This window comes from Pongo pygmaeus, chromosome X (genome assembly GCF_028885625.2).
Source record: "Pongo pygmaeus isolate AG05252 chromosome X, NHGRI_mPonPyg2-v2.0_pri, whole genome shotgun sequence".
Taxonomy (NCBI): domain Eukaryota; kingdom Metazoa; phylum Chordata; class Mammalia; order Primates; family Hominidae; genus Pongo; species Pongo pygmaeus.
Window position 1 is genome coordinate 122086680 of NC_072396.2, and position 16414 is coordinate 122103093.

The window sequence follows — 16414 nt, forward strand, 5'->3', positions numbered from 1 at the left end:
TCATTTTTAATAGTTAATTTATGGGTTTTTTTGCTGTTGAGTTCCTTATACATTTTGGATATTAACTTCTTATCAGATGCATAGTTTGCAAGTACTTTCTCCCATTCTGTAGGTTGTCTCTTAATTTGCAAATGAAAAAGAGCCTAAAGAGCCAAAGCAATCATGAGCAAAAATAACAAAATTGATGTCATTACACTGTCTGGTTTCAAAATATCCTACAAAGCAATAGTAAACAAAACAGCCTGGTTCTGGCATTAAAAACAGACCCAAAGGCCAATGGGACAGAATAGAGAACCCAGAAATAAAAATCCATGTATTTACAGCCAAGTGATTTTTTAAATAAAGGTGCCAAGAACACACATGAGGAAAGGACAGTCTATTCAATAAATGGTGCCAGGAAAACTGGACATCCACATATGGAAGAATGAAACTAGTCTCTCACCACACAGAAAAATCAACTATAAATAGGTTAAATACTTAAAAGTAAAATCCAAAACTTTGAAACTACTAGAAGAAAATACAGGATAAATGTTCATGAAATTGGGCTGGGCAAGGATTTTTTTAATAGGTCCTCAAAAGCAGAAGCAACAAAAGCAAATAGACAAATGGGAGTATATCAAACTAAAAAGCTTCTTTATAGCAAAATAGCATCTCTTTTAATGATAACTAGTATGCTAATAATACAAAAGGTGGACATTTATTAAGCAGCATCATGTACTGATCATAGGCATACAGAAACAACAACTTAGATCCTACACCTTGAGGAGCTCACTGATAGGTGATATTTATAACAGATAAAATGTATGAATAGAAGAAGCTAGTAACTCTGCTTGGGTCAAGAAAAGTTTAATAGAAGAGGTAACATCCATTTAAGATGGATCATATACACCATGGAATACTACACAGCCATAAAAAACAAAAAATCATGTCCTCTGCAGCAACATGGATACTGCTGGGGGCCATTATCCCAAGCAAATTAAGGCAGAAACAGAAACTGAAATATCTATATGTTCTCACTTATAAGTAGGAGCTAAACATTGGGTACACATGGACACAAAAATGGAAATAATAAACACTGGGGATTCTAAAAGGAGGAAGGGAGAAATGGGGGAAGGGTTGAAAAACTACCTATTGGGTACTATGTTCACTACTTGGGCAATGGAATCATTAGAAGCCCAAACCTCAGCATCACACAGTATACCCATGTAACAAATTTGCACATGTCCCCCTGAATCTAAAGTAAAAATAAATAATTTTTAAAAAGAAAGAAAGGTCATTATAAATAAATTGAGGTTTACCAGACAGGAAAAGTGAAGTAAGGGCATTCCAGGGAGAGGTAATGTGTACAAAGGCACTAACATACGAACACACAATATACATTTAGGGAATAGTGAAAAATCCAAACCCTTCCAGGCATTTTCCTTGACCCTCTCTCCTACTAACTTTGCCAAGATAATACAGAAGCAAAGATTATATGGCTGAATGGATAAAGAATTGGAGATTGGCAAAGCAATTAGCAGAACAAGAAGGGATCATAAAGCTGAAGGTGCTTGGAGAAAATGCTTGTAAATCACGTATCAGATAAGGGATCTGTATCTAGAATACATATATATGTAAAATATATATATACATATATGTAATATAATATATATGTGTGTATGAACTCTTACTACTGAGTAATAAAAAGATAAACAACCCAACTGAAAAATGGGTAAAGGATTTCTTTTTCTGTTTGTTTTGGTTTGTTTTCTTCTTTCCTGGTGACTTGGCACAGAACAAGAATAAGATTTTTTTTCTTCCAGAATCACATACAAATGGCCATAAGCATAAAAAAAAGATATTCAACATCATTAGCAATCAGAGAAATGCAAATCAAAACTACTTCACACCTACAGGGATGACTATAATAATTTTAAAAAGACAGTTAATAAATGCTGGTAAGAATGTGGAGAAATTAAAACCCTCATGCACTGCCAGTGTGAATATAAAATGGTGCAGATACTTTGGAAAACACTAGCAGTTCTTCAAAAAATTAGACAGAATTACCATAGGATCCAGTAATTCCACTCTAAGTTGGAAAACACTAGCAGTTCTTCAAAAAATTAGACAGAATTACCATAGGATCCAGTAATTCCACTCTAAGGTATATACCAAAAAGAAATGAAAACATGTCCTCACAGACACTTACACATGAATATTCATAGCTTTTATTCATAAAAGCCAAAATGTATGAAAAAAATGCTTATCAATGAATGAATAGATAAACAAAATACCTACACAATGGAACATTATTTGAACACAGAAAGGAAGGAAGCATGTTATATGCCACAATATAGACAAACCTTGAAAACATTATGGTAAGTAATAGAAACCAGTCACAAAAGACCACATATTGTATGATTCCATTTATATGAAATGCTCAGAATAGACAGATCTACAGAAACAGAGAAAAGATAAATGGTTGCTGTATTAATCCATTCTCACACTGCTATAAAGAAATACCTGGAACTGGTCATTTACAAAGAAAAGAAGTTTAATCGGCTCATCATTCCACAGGCTATACAGGAAGCATGGCTGCGGAAGCCTCAGAAAATGTACAACCATGGCGGAAGGTGAAACAGGCATATCTGACATGGTGAGAACAGGAGGAAGAGAGTGAAGCGGGAGGTGCTACACACTTTCAAACGACTAGATCTCTTGAGAACTCACTCACTATCACGAGAACAGCAAAAGGGAAATCCACCCTCATGATCCAATTGCCTCCCACCAAGCCCCTCCTCCAACATTGGGGATTACAATTTGACACGAGATTTAGGCAGGGACACAGAGCCAAACCAATCAGTTGCCATATTGAGAAAAGAGTTGGGGGCAAGTGGGGAGTGACTGCTAACAAATATGGGCTTCTTTTTGAGGTGATTATAATGTTCTACAATTGATTGTGGTGACAGTTGCACAATCCTGTGAATATACTAAAAGCGACTGATTTGCACAATAAATGGGTGATTTATATGGTATGTGAATTATATCTCAATAAAGCTATTATTTTAAAAACTGAAGGTGCTAGGAAAGGTATCATTCAATGAATTACCATACGATAGGACAATAAGAGAAAGATGCTGACAACCTGGAATAACAGGGAGAAGTCAAAGAATAGAAGGTTTCAATGAGAAATAACCACAGATGTAGCAGTAGCCAAGGAGTGAGGGAAATGAAATAATCCTTGATTTTACCAATCACTACTTAAGCTAACCTTAGTTAATCTTTCTTACTTGAGTAAAAGTCATTTGCCCTGCTAACTCAGTCATGGATTATCCTGGAACTTGTTCAAGATTCTAGGAATCCAAGCCTGTTAGGTATCAAATGACTTTCTAGGAATTTTCTTTGACAGCCTAGTTTGCTGAAGCCATTTAATGGAGATGAGCAACGTGCTAGACCTGCTCAAGCCAACTGCCTGCTCAAGCCAATCAGATGGATACCTTATTCGGTATACCCATAACTTCTTTTTTTATTATATAATCACATATTAACACATAATCATTTAATTCATTAACTATTTTCTGTTTTCTTCAATAGTCATTGCAGAAAATAAGTGGCCTCATCCATCTGCCCAATCTTATCCAGTGGGAGACACCATGACTCCTACCCTCACTGCTCTGCTCTGTGTAGATGAGACTTAAAGAGAAAGAGGAAAGACCCTAGTCTGAGAGGAACCACATCCCATAGCCAGAGCCTGGTCCATTAATGACCCAGGGGCTCAGGAGTTCCCTGTGGTATACCCATAACTTCTGATCAGCTCTATTCCCTGTGAGACCTTCTCCATTTACCTCAAGTGGAAGGAAAATAAATGAATATTTATTATGCACCTTATTTCCATAAATTGTGACACTTAATCCTCAAATCTCTTACCCAGATTACAAATAAAAAAAGCTGGGCCAGACAGTTTAAATGACATTCCCAAAGTCGCATAACTAGCTAATAAGGGGGCACGATTAGAATTCTAGTTTTGGCTGAAACCCATGTCCTTCTCACTACAATTAGGTAGTGGGTAATCCTGCAGAGTGAGGCTTATTACAACAGTTTCTCCCCATGGATCAGTTCCCCTGACAGCTACTTTCAATGCCTTTTGAAGCTGGAGTATGTGTTATTGCTAATTTTAAAACAATGATAACATTTACACATTAAACACTTCTCTAGCTTGTTCTCTTGACAACCACACACTTAAGATTGATACAAAAATGTTCCCTGTTAGTGCTTGGCCTTAAAAATCTCAATTTGTGAAAACATAATTTTTAATAGACTTTTAAATAGAGCATAGAAGGGTTTTAATAGCAACATAGAGTGGTATCTCTATGCTACCACAGGAAATATTGTAACAACATAAAAAATCAGTTGAAGAAAAATTATCTTCAAGTAACACAAAATTTCAGGTTACTTTCACATCACTGTTCTTTCTCAGCCTTGACCAATGAGCTAAGGCATGGCAGACCTAAGGGCTCTGAGACCCAGCTACACTTGTTTTGTCAGCTGTTATATATTTTTTTTATTACAGAGGTTATGCAGAAAAATATTTCCATTGTAAATAAAAATTAAACATTGTAAGATTTTACAGAGCAAAAGATGACATTATTCCTCAGCTTCCCTAGTGTTTCCATACCATTTGCTATGCATTCACATTCATATGTATACATATTGTATAATTTTTCTACTGATAAAAAGGATTATACAATACATATTGCCTTGTTACATTTTTAATAGCTTTATTGAGATACAATTTGAATATCATACAATTCACCCATTTAAAGTGCACAAATCAATGGTTTTAGTATATTCACAGATATATGCAATGATATCCAGAGTCAACTTTAGAATATTTCTATCACTGCAAAAAGAAACCCTGTACCTTTAGCTTTCATTCTCATATACTCCCAATTTCCCTAGCTGTAAGCAACCAATAGTCTACTTTACGTCTCTATAGATTTCTTTATTCTGGACATTTCATACAAATGGAATCACATAAAACATGAAATCACATAAAATACGGACTTTGGTGACTAGCCTCTTTCAATTAGCATAATGTTTTCAAAGTTTATCCATATGATAGCATGTATTAGTACTTCATCTTTTAAAATAGCTGGATCATATTACATTGTATGGATATATCACATTTTCCCTGTTACTTTTTTTTAGTATCTTATTCTTTCCATTCAATATGTACAGATATTACTCTTTTTGGTGACTGCACAGTATTGCATAGTTTTGGTGCAACATATTTCATGCAACGATTCACCTACTAATAGATATTTATCTCTAATGTTTATCCATTGTAACAATAATTTATAACCTCCATAAAATATATAGGGAGAAAAGAAAAGGCCATGACTCTTGGTGGAAGAAGGTCCTACCTCTAGAACAACGGTCTTAAAACTATGTTCCCTGATCTGCAGCATCATCTAGGAACTTGTTAGAAATGCAAATTCCTGGGCCTTATCCCCAGAGTTTTTGATTAAAAAATTCTGGTTTGGGACCTAGTGTTCAGTGTTTTAACAAGCCCTCCTGATGATTCTGACATGCACTAAAATTTGAGAACCATTGCTTTAAATATCTCTCCCTGCACTACAGTGGCAATCATTGTTTGGTTTCCAGTAAATTTTAAAAATTAGCAGGACCACAATAATTGGCTTTAACTATGACTACTATGTGCATTACATAAGGTAGGAGTATAGTAGTGAGGTATTTCTTATTTTTCTTTAGCGAGAGCACTTTAGTATACCAAACACACTTCTTCCTCACATACTTTTCCTATCTGTTTGACCCCTTATTCTCTCTTCCCATAACTTGAAAAATCAACAAGTAAACCATTTACACAGCTTTTTTTTTTTGAGCACCTTAAAAATCTATCCTCAGATGTATAACAAACAAAAATAGCCAAAGACTCGTTTTCATATATTAGAGGATTAGAGGGATTTATTTTTTTTATACTTAAAGTTCTGGGATACCCTTTGCCCACTTTCTGATGGGGTTGTTTGCTTTTTTCTTGTAAATTTGTTGGAGTTCATTGTAGATTCTGGATATTAGCCCTTTGTCAGATGAGTAGGTTGCGAAAATTTTCTCCCATTTTGTAGGTTGCCTGTTCACTCTGATGGTAGTTTCTTTTGCTGTGCAGAAGCTCTTTAGTTTCATTAGATCCCATTTGTCAATTTTGGCTTTTGTTGCCATTGCTTTTGGTGTTTTAGACATGAAGTCCTTGTCCATGCCTATGTCCTGAATGGTAATGCCTAGGTTTTCTTCTAGGGTTTTTATGGTTTTAGGTCTAACATTTAAGTCTTTAATCCATCTTGAATTAATTTTTGTATAAGGTGTAAGGAAGGGATCCAGTTTCAGCTTTCTACATATGGCTAGCCAGTTTTCCCACCACCATTTATTAAATAGGGAATCCTTTCCCCATTGTTTGTTTTTCTCAGGTTTGTCAAAGATCAGATAGTTGTAGATATGCGGCGTTATTTCTGAGGGCTCTGTTCTGTTCCATTGATCTATATCTGTTTTGGTACCAGTACCATGCTGTTTTGGTTGCTGTAGCCTTGTAGCATAGTTTGAAGTCAGGTAGCGTGATGCCTCCAGCTTTGTTCTTTTGGCTTAGGATTGACTTGGTGATGTGGGCTCTTTTTTGGTTCCATATGAACTTTAAAGTAGTTTTTTCCCATTCTGTGAAGAAAGTCACTGGTAGGTTGATGGGGATGGCATTGAATCTATAAATTACCTTGGGCAGTATGGCCATTTTCACGATATTGATTCTTCCTACCCATGAGCATGGAATGTTCTTCCATTTGTTTGTATCCTCTTTTATTTCATTGAGCAGTGGTTTGTAGTTCTCCTTGAAGAGGTCCTTCACGGTGCTGGAGAGGATGTGGAGAAATAGGAACACTTTTACACTGTTGGTGGGACTGTAAACTAGTTCAACCATTGTGGAAGTCAGTGTGGCGATTCCTCAGGGATCTACAACTAGAAATACCATTTGACCCAGCCATCCCATTACTGGGTATATACCCAAAGGACTATAAATCATGCTGCTGTAAAGACACATGCACACGTATGTTGACTGTGGCACTATTCACAATAGCAAAGACTTGGAACCAACCCAAATGTCCAACAATGATAGACTGAATTAAGAAAATGTAGCATATATACACCATGGAATACTATGAAGCCATAAAAAATGATGAGTTCATGTCCTCTGTAGGGACATGGATGAAATTGGAAATCATCATTCTCAGTAAACTATCGCAAGGACAAAAAACTAAACACCGCATGTTCTCACTCACAGGTGGGAATTGAACAATGAGAACACATGGACACAGGAAGGGGAACATCACACTCTGGGGACTGCTGTGGGGTCGGGGGCAGGGGGAGGGACAGCATTAGGAGATATACCTAATGCTAAATGATGAGTTAATGGGTGCAGCACACCAGCATGGCACATGTATACATATGTAACCAACCTGCACATTGTGCACATGTACCCTAAAACTTAAAAGTATAATAATAATAAAATAAAAAAATAGAAAAATTAAAAAAACAGCTCCTGGATTCATTGAGATATTGAAGTGTTCCTCGTGTCTCTATCTCCTTCAGTTCTACTCTGATCTTAGTTATTTCTTGTCGTCTGCTAGCTTTTAAATTTGTTTGCTCTTGCTTCTCTAGTTCTTTTAATTGTGATGTTAGGGTGTCAATTTTAGCTTTCCTGCTTTCTCCTATGGGGATTTAGTGCTATAAATTTCTCTCTAAATACCGCTTTAGCTGTGTCCCAGAAATTCTGGTATGTTGTGTCTTTGTTCTCATTGGTTTCAAAGAATGTATTTACTTCTGCCTTAATTTCGTTATATACCCAGTAGTCATTCAGGAGCAGGTTGTTCAGTTTCCCTATATTTGTATGGTTTTGAGTGAGTTTCTTAATCCTGAGTTCTAATTTGATTGCACTGTGGTTTCAGAGACTGCTATGATTTCTGTTCTTTTACATTTACTGAGGAGTGTTTTACTTCCAATTATGTGGTCAGTTTTACAATAAGTGTAATGTGGTGCTGAGAAGAATGTATATTCTGTTCATTTGGGATGGAGAGTTCTGTAGATGTCTATTAGGTCTGCTTGGTCTAGAGCTGAGTTCAAGTCCTGAATATCCTTGTTAATTTTCTGTCTCATTAATCTGTCTAATATTGTCAGTGGGGGTGATAAAAATCTCCCACTCTTATTGTGTGGGAGTCTAAGTCTCTTTGTAGATCTCTACGAACTTGCTTAATGAATCTAAGTGCTCCTGTAGTGGGTGCATATATATTTAGGATAGTTACCTCTTCTTGTTGCATTGATCCCTTTACCATTATGAAATGTCCTTCTTTGTCTTTTTTGATCTTCGTTGGTTTAAAGTCTGTTTTATCAGAAACTAGGATTGCAACCCCTGCTTGTTTTTTGTTTTCCATTTGCTTGGTAAATATTCTTCCATCCCTTTATTTTGAGCCTATGTATGTCTTTGCATTTGAGATGGGTCTCCTGAATACAGCACACCGATGGGCCTTGACCCTTGACTCTATCCAATTTGCCAGTCTGTGTCTTTTTATTGGGGCATTTAGCATATTTACATTTAAGGTTAATATTGTTATGTGTGAATTTGATCCTGTCATTATGATGCTAGCTAGTTATTTTGCCCCTTTATTGATGCAGTTTCTTCATAGTGTCAATGGTCTTTACAATTTGGTATGTTTTTGCAGTGGTTGGTACCAGTTTTTTCTTTCCATATTTAGTGCTTCCTTCAGGAGCTCTTGTAAGGCAGGCTTGGTAGTGACAAAATCTCTCAGCATTTTCTTGTCTGTAAAGGATTTTATTTATCCTTTGTTTATGAAGCTTAGTTTGGCTGGATATGAAATTCTGGGTTGAAAATTCTTTTGCTTAAGAATGTTGAATATTGGTCCCCACTCCCTTCTGCCTTGTAGGGTTTCTGCAGAGAGATCTGATGTTATTCTGATGGGCTTCCCTTTGTGGGTAACCCGACCTTTCTCTCTGCCCTTAACATTTTTTCCTTCATTTCAACCTTGGTGAATCTGATGATTATGTGTCTTGGGGTTGCTCTTCTTGAGGAGTATATTTGTGGCATTTTCTGTATTTCCTGAATTTGAATGTTGGCCTCTCTTGCTAGGTTGGGGAAGTTCTCCTGAAGAATACCCTGAAGAGTATTTTCCAACTTTGTTCCATTCTCCCCATCACTTTCAGGTACACCAATCTAACTTAGGTTTGGTCTTTTCATATAGTCCCATATTTCTTGGAGGCTTTGTTCGTTTCTTTTCATTCTTTTTTCTTTGATCTTGTCTTCTTGCTTTATTTCATTAAGTTGATCTCAATCTCTGATATCCTTTCTTCTGCTTGATTGATTCGGCTATTGATACTTTTGTATGCTTCATGAAGTTCTCATGCTGTGTTTTTCAGCTCCATCAGGTCATTTATATTCTTCTCTAAACTGGTTATTCTAGTTAGCAATTCCTATAATTTTTTTCAAGGTTCTTAGCTTCCTTGCACTGGGTTAGAACATGCTCCTTTAGCTCGGAGGAGTTTGCTGTTACCCATCTTCTGAAGCCTACTTCTGTCAGTTTGTCAAACTCATTCTCTGTCCAGTTTTGTTCCCTTGCTGGCGAGGAGTTGTGATCCTTTGGAGGAGAAGAGGCGTTCTGGTGTTTGGAATTTTCAGCGTTTTTGTATTGGTTTTTCCTCATCTTTGTGGATTTATCTACCTTTGGTCTTTAATGTTGGTGACCTTCAGATGCGGTTTCTGTGTGGATGCCATTTTTGTTGTTCTTGATGCTATTCCTTTCTTCTGTTTGTTAGTTTTCCTTCTAACAGTCAGGCCCCTCTGCTGCAGATCTGCTAGAGGTCTACTCCAGACCCTGTTTGCCTGGGTATCACCAGTGGGGGCTCAGTTGGACATGCAGAAATCACCCACCTTCTGCGTTGATCTTGCCAGGAGCTGCAGACCAGAGCTGTTCTATTCGGCCATCTTCCCTTTTCCCTACACAGCTTTAAGATGCCAGGAGATGGAAAGATTTTCATTCCTGACTCTCACATATCTATTGATGATACCCACAGGACAATGAACCTTAGATAGACCCCAGCTCCAATTAGAAACTGAAATACTGGGGAAATGGGATTTTACTGAATTCAAAGATTGAAACTAGAAGGAAATTTAGAGGTGTGCTAGTCAAGAGTCACATTTTGGAGATAAGGAAAATGAAATCCGGTGAAATTACATTTAAACACAGAGGATGCACAGCAAGTACAAACCTTGTCCCTCATTATATTATATTCTATATACAGCTTTACTATAATGGTTCTTGATCAGGGATATGCATGAAATCCATCTGGGGAGATTTCTTTTAAATATGCATTTAGAAAGGCAAATTTTCCTTATCTTACTAAGGGTAGTAAGAGGACTGATATAATTTAACTATCTTTAGAAGACATTAATGGACATCCAGTATCATATTGCTCTCTAATTCAGCAATGCCCACAGAAGTCAGAAAATGTCCACAAAGGTCAGAAGTACTTAGGCTTCTAATCCCTGCGCTAAATAGCTCCAGATTGCTGTGTTTCATGTTCTTTTGGCTTTCTACTGTGTTTCTGTCCCCTGCTTTGATTTTAGTTATTACTTATTACATGTATCAGAGGGTTTGCATTCAGCAGTCCTAACCTCTACTCCCACAGTTACTACTACCAATGCGAGTTGAGACACCAAATAAATACAATCTTTAGAACCATTGCAAAGATGATAGTAAAACAGGCTGTGAATGAGGAACTAGGAAAATTCAGTGTAGGGACCCTGTAATACTTACTTTGATTGCTATGGAATGAAATCAGATATGGCATTCTGTAAGAAAGTGGCATAATGTCCTTTACACAAACCAAACAAAAAATTGATTCTGAGGATTTTTTAACCTCAGGAATGTGTGCATTCCTCCATCAAGATTTCTCTCCTGGTTAGTTTTTGTCTTTTGTTTCTTTATTTAATAAACTTCATTTTTTAGAGCCGTTTTGGGTTCACAGCAAAACTGAGCAAAAAATAGTTACCATACATTTCCTATTCACACATACACACCCACAACCTCCTCCACTACTGACATCCTGCATCACAAAATCCATGGTGGGTTTTTTAAAGCTATGTAAACACTACCAAAGAGACAGCTTAAATTACCTGTAACACCACAGAACTGTGGGTATTGCTGGTAAAGATGCGTGTAGGTCCTGCCTTGGAAGACTGCAAATGGGATGAGAGGCCCATTTCGCTGCCTCCAAGGGACAATTTCATGTGTTGGTCTTCCTCTTCCACGAGAGATCTGAAAGTTTTTTTACATAAGAAAGAAGGGGAAATTAAAACTTGTACAATTTACAATGAGATTATTTAGAAAAATAATCAGTCACTATTGCAATCATATGACCATGCAATACGGTGAATATTGTTTCACTGTATTATACGCTTGTACCACTCTTTATCTTAGAAGAAATGTATATTTGTAAAATGCTTTCCAAGTACAGAATATACAGATAATAACTGAGAAATCAACTTAAAAGGTGGTTCAAAATTATAGTCACAGAGTTTTTAAAGGCCACAGTAATTACTGTTGATACGTTACTATTTAGATAGCAATGCCATCAAATTATGTTGCATATAGTTAAAATTAATTTGGAACACCTAATTTTGAAAAGATAAAAATAATAGCTACCATTTATTGAATAGTCATTATATAACACGTACTTGCCAATAATTTTATACACAGACTAAAGAAGGGTCAGAAACCACTTACCTGGGGTCAAAACGTTATTAAAGTGGTTGGCCCAGGGTTTGAATCTAGGTCTAGTCTGATTCCCACTCCAAACCCCCATTAATAAATGTAAAAGATTCATTGTTATATGTTAATGCATTACTTTATCTTGTTATAGTAATAGTTCTAATCAACTCCAACTGAACAAAATTTTTCACATGAAATAATTTCTTTTTCTAGCAGTATCTCTCACTTACCAGTTTGGGATCATTTAATAGCTACAATCTAGTCACATTTACAACTTTTCAAAGAAATGAATACTAAAAATATAAATACAGGCAATTCTGTATTTGCATATATTGCAGCAATAATATTTTCAAGGGGCATAAGTAAGAGTGGGAGAACCTTAGTAGGTCACTTAGTTGCAAAGATAATATGACAATACATTTGATAGTTTAAAAATCTCAGTTAGGTTATACTAAAAATGTGCCATTATTAACAATCTTTCATCATTCCTTAGAAGAGATCTTGTATTTCTCCATAGGTATACATTGCTAAAATAATCTCTGGATCACCTGCCTAAGAGTGCAGAGCCCATGGCTCATGAATTTGGTTCTGCATTCATGATACAGACTGCTAAAAAGACTGCTAAAATAGACATTAGGAAAAAAGAAGGAGAGCAGATTTTCAAGTGCTGGAACTCTTCATTTTTTCTGTAATTTCCTCAATTTTGAATTATTTGCTTTTCTAACGGTCTAACTGAGCTATCCAATATCAGAAAGGTTTCACCTTTTTTTCCTGTCATACCTAAAACCCCAAGTTGATCAGTTTTAACAAGAAAAAGACTATACTAAAGATTCTGCTTTTTGAATTATGACACCAACCAAGTGGTTTTAAATCTTGCAATAATTAGCAAAAATTCTGGCCTTAAGGATGACATCAATTCTTTTTAATGATATTAGAGTCATAGTATAACCAAAAATGAATTAATAATATATAACCATGTTTAATTCAATTCCGATAGATATTTAATAAAGAAGAGAATAATTTAAGTAAGATTTTAAAAAGCATAAAAGAAAATGGATATAGCCTTCCACCAGAGTTTCAAAGATAGCTTTAAATAGAATTAAGTTATATTTATGATATATAGCACACACACACACTTTTAAACAACTTTTGTGGACAGACGTTTAAAATTACAGAATCAATTGGAAAAGTCAGAAATTGATTGATGGTGACTGTTATCCCTAACCAGAAAATGTCTATTCATCCAGATTATATTAATAGGATATTCAAGCAGACTGTTTTATTAGTTTCTGTATTCCCTGCACAGAGCCTGGCACAAAAGACTTAATATATGTCCTCTGAATGAATACGGAATCTTCTTTCTGTAGATCATTCCAAAGACATTTCTTTATTATGCAGTGCTTAAATGACCATCAATTATCATTCTTATAAAACTGCAGATGTAAAAGGGATAGGAGTAAAGCTGAATTCCCATTGCCACAATGACATATCCTGGAAGTTGCTTTTTTGAGTAAACTACAAGTAACAACTTGTTTACTTTGTCATTTTTCTCTTGCTGTTAAAAACAGAAAGCAAAAAGTAAAAATGCAGCCCTTTCTTGCCAGTATAATATGCTTGCCTTTTTAATTAATTACTTCAAAAGCTGAAGAAGCCTGGACTAAAATTATCTTTTTCATGATGTTTTATCAGTATCTTTTGACTTTTTAACATTCAAAACACTCCCTATTAATTTCTGCTTTGGTAACAGTACATGCCATGTTAACCTTCTTAGCAGATTCAATATTCCCATCTATCTCCCCTTTATTAAGTTTATTGATTGAATGGGAAGAGCACTGTTCTTCAACATTGCAAGGAGGTAACACTTCTCTGCAAATCCCAAGCCACAATTATATCAATCTATGCTTAAAGGAATGATTATCTGAGTAATTCCAAGAAAAAAAATAACAGTTTTTAATCTGATGTTTTTTCAACTCATATAGTTAAATACAATATACACACAAGTCATTCTCAATGTGGGGAGGGGGAGCAGGAGGCATTTTGCCCCTCCTCCCACCTCCATGATTCATAATGTCTGCAGACATTTTTCACTGTCACAACTGGGGATGCTGCTAAACATCCTACAAAACACAGGACAGTTATCTAGGTCAAAGCTGTTCTCAGGCAAAAAAAGTCAAGTGCCAAAGATGAGAAATCCTAATATAGAGGAATTTACTGTCTCATGAAAATTTTTCTCAAGCAATTTCATGATTTAAATAATTTCCCAGTCACAGGTTGAATCCATGAGTTAATGCTAGCAATATGAAACACAGCAGGATTATTAATTATCACTAATTCTTCCAAGGCTACCTAACAGAATATCTCTGCTCTCCACAGGCCCATCAATTTGAAAACTCAAGTCTAAGAGTAAAAAAGTAGATAATGGCTTTGAAGTTTATAAGAAAATTATGCAGCAAAGCTTTTGTTTTACAGAAGCTCATGTAAGAATAATAATTTCCTAAATCTGCATAAAACAGTTGTTATTTGGATCCACTTTTACATGTTAAGTTAGAATCTGGCAAATTCTGTCTAAATAGTCCCATTTCACCAACCCTACAAGATTATTCATGGGAGAGACTATATTAACGAATTTTGTTTCTAAAAATTAAACCTCTTTTCCCTACAATATTATAGTCTGCATATTGCTTGCATGCCACCCCCCGCCTACCCAATCACCACAGCAGACGTCTTATTCTTGAAACAATGACCAACCATAAAGCACAAGAGCAATCTTTCACAAAGTGTACGTGAATCACTCAACTGTGCTGCTCAAAGAAAACAACTACTTTTTTGATGCGTATTAGCTTAGAGATGGAGGCACTGTCTGATCATTTTACTGAAAGCATTGTAAACGTGGTCAAACCAAACATACACAGACTGTGGCATTTCTCTGCACTGCATTTAAAAACAAAGGGAAAAAAAGTCTAAGCCATTGTCATATGTTAACAAAGGGTTGCCAACATTGTAATCCTGCCTCAAAATGTCCACATATTTAAAATTACCCGAAGGGAAACTTGTAAGTGATATGAGCACACAATTCACAAAGATCAAGGTGCAAATGGTTAGCAGATAGAAAAATGTTCAACCTCATCAGTATTCCAGAATATGCACAAAGATTCTATCTTTAAACCTGCAAAATTATCAGAGTACAAGATATACTCTCAAAATTGCTAGTACAAACATGTAATAAACTCCTACTACTGTCTGCATAGAATTGTTCATCCAAATGGATTTTTTCAAAGGAAATTTAAAACTCACTAAATGGACAAATGTGTTTTTTTTTAATAGCAAGCAACATGACAATGAAGAATTGTGTCCTGGTATCTATGTCCTGGTAGGCAGGCCAAAGCAAGAGTGCTCTGCTGATCTGATTTAAATGTGTTTTCTTCAATGAATCCCTCTGCAGAGGTTTAATTTGGTAGACGTTCTATAGAGAACCACGTACTCTTAGAATTCATTATAGTAAATATGTTTGTTGAAATGCTATATGAGGAAGGAAAAAGCATCTCTTAATTGCATCATTTGGCTCAAAAGCCACAAATAATCTTCCAATGCTCCTCAATCTCCATACCTAAATAAATCCCACGATAATCCACTGAAACCAGTACCATTGTGTTTAAAAAATAAGATATCATCTTGATCAATTATAAAATGTGTACCTCAATTTTTTGGTTTCTATCATTGCAAATAGCAGTTCATGTTATACAGAAACCCAGGTGTGGTCAAATTTCATTGTCAAGGAAAAGGGAACATTTTGGTGCTTCTTGAGATTATTATCATGAAAACACAATAAAAACACTTAACTTTTCTTGGTAGAGAGGTTATGTGTGCCAGTTCATGCACTGGTACATTAATGTCTAGCTCACATCAAATAAAAAGCAACATCTTGATACTGCTACGAATAAAAGACTGTTCTCTACACTTTCCTGTACTGTTTGTAATTTCTGAAGGGAAAAAAGAAGAAATGAATTAGAGAAAAGCTAGAAAGGTAAAAGTATATGAACAGCACTTTTCTATTTAGTTCCCTCGTTTGTTTCATAGTGCTTTAATTGCCATTATTTCATTACCAAAAAAGGTTAAATCTAACAATATATGCTAATCACTGCAACAAAAGAATGAAAGTCCCAGGCTGGGCGTGGTGGCTCACGCCTGTAATCCCAGCACTTTGGGCGGCCAAAGCGGGCGGATCACCTGAGATCAGGAGTTCGAGACCAGCCCAGCCAACATGGTAAAACCCTGTCTCCACTAAAAACACAAAAATCAGCCGCGCGTGGTGGCAGGTGCCTGTAATCCTAGCTACTTAGGAGGCTGAGGCAGGGGAATCGCTTAAACCTGGGGGGGCGGAGGGTGCAGTGAGCCAAGACTGTGCCACTGCACTCCAGCCTGGGTGAAAGAGTGAAACTCCGTCTCAAAAAAAAAAAAAAAAAAAAGGAAGAAAAAAAAAGAAAGTCTCTTGCGTTAGTGTCAAAAGTATAATATAGTATAATATAGATATTTCAAGTTCCCCAGATTTAACTAAAGTTGGTGTCAGTGGGTTGGTATACAGGAACAACAACAAC

General features: G+C 36.0%; 1 protein-coding gene across 12 annotated transcripts in view; it reads right to left on the reverse strand.

Moving 5' to 3' along the window:
- The window catches only part of KLHL13 (kelch like family member 13), a 205298-nt gene that overhangs the window by 36241 nt on the left and 152643 nt on the right, over nucleotides 1–16414 (reverse strand). For all 12 annotated transcript variants that reach the window (XM_054472787.1, XM_054472786.2, XM_054472783.2 and 9 more), the window contains one exon: nucleotides 11225–11366. In XM_054472787.1, coding sequence (XP_054328762.1) covers nucleotides 11225–11338 — 114 coding nt within the window. In that variant the 5' untranslated portion in view covers nucleotides 11339–11366. The remainder of the gene's footprint in view (nucleotides 1–11224; nucleotides 11367–16414) is intronic.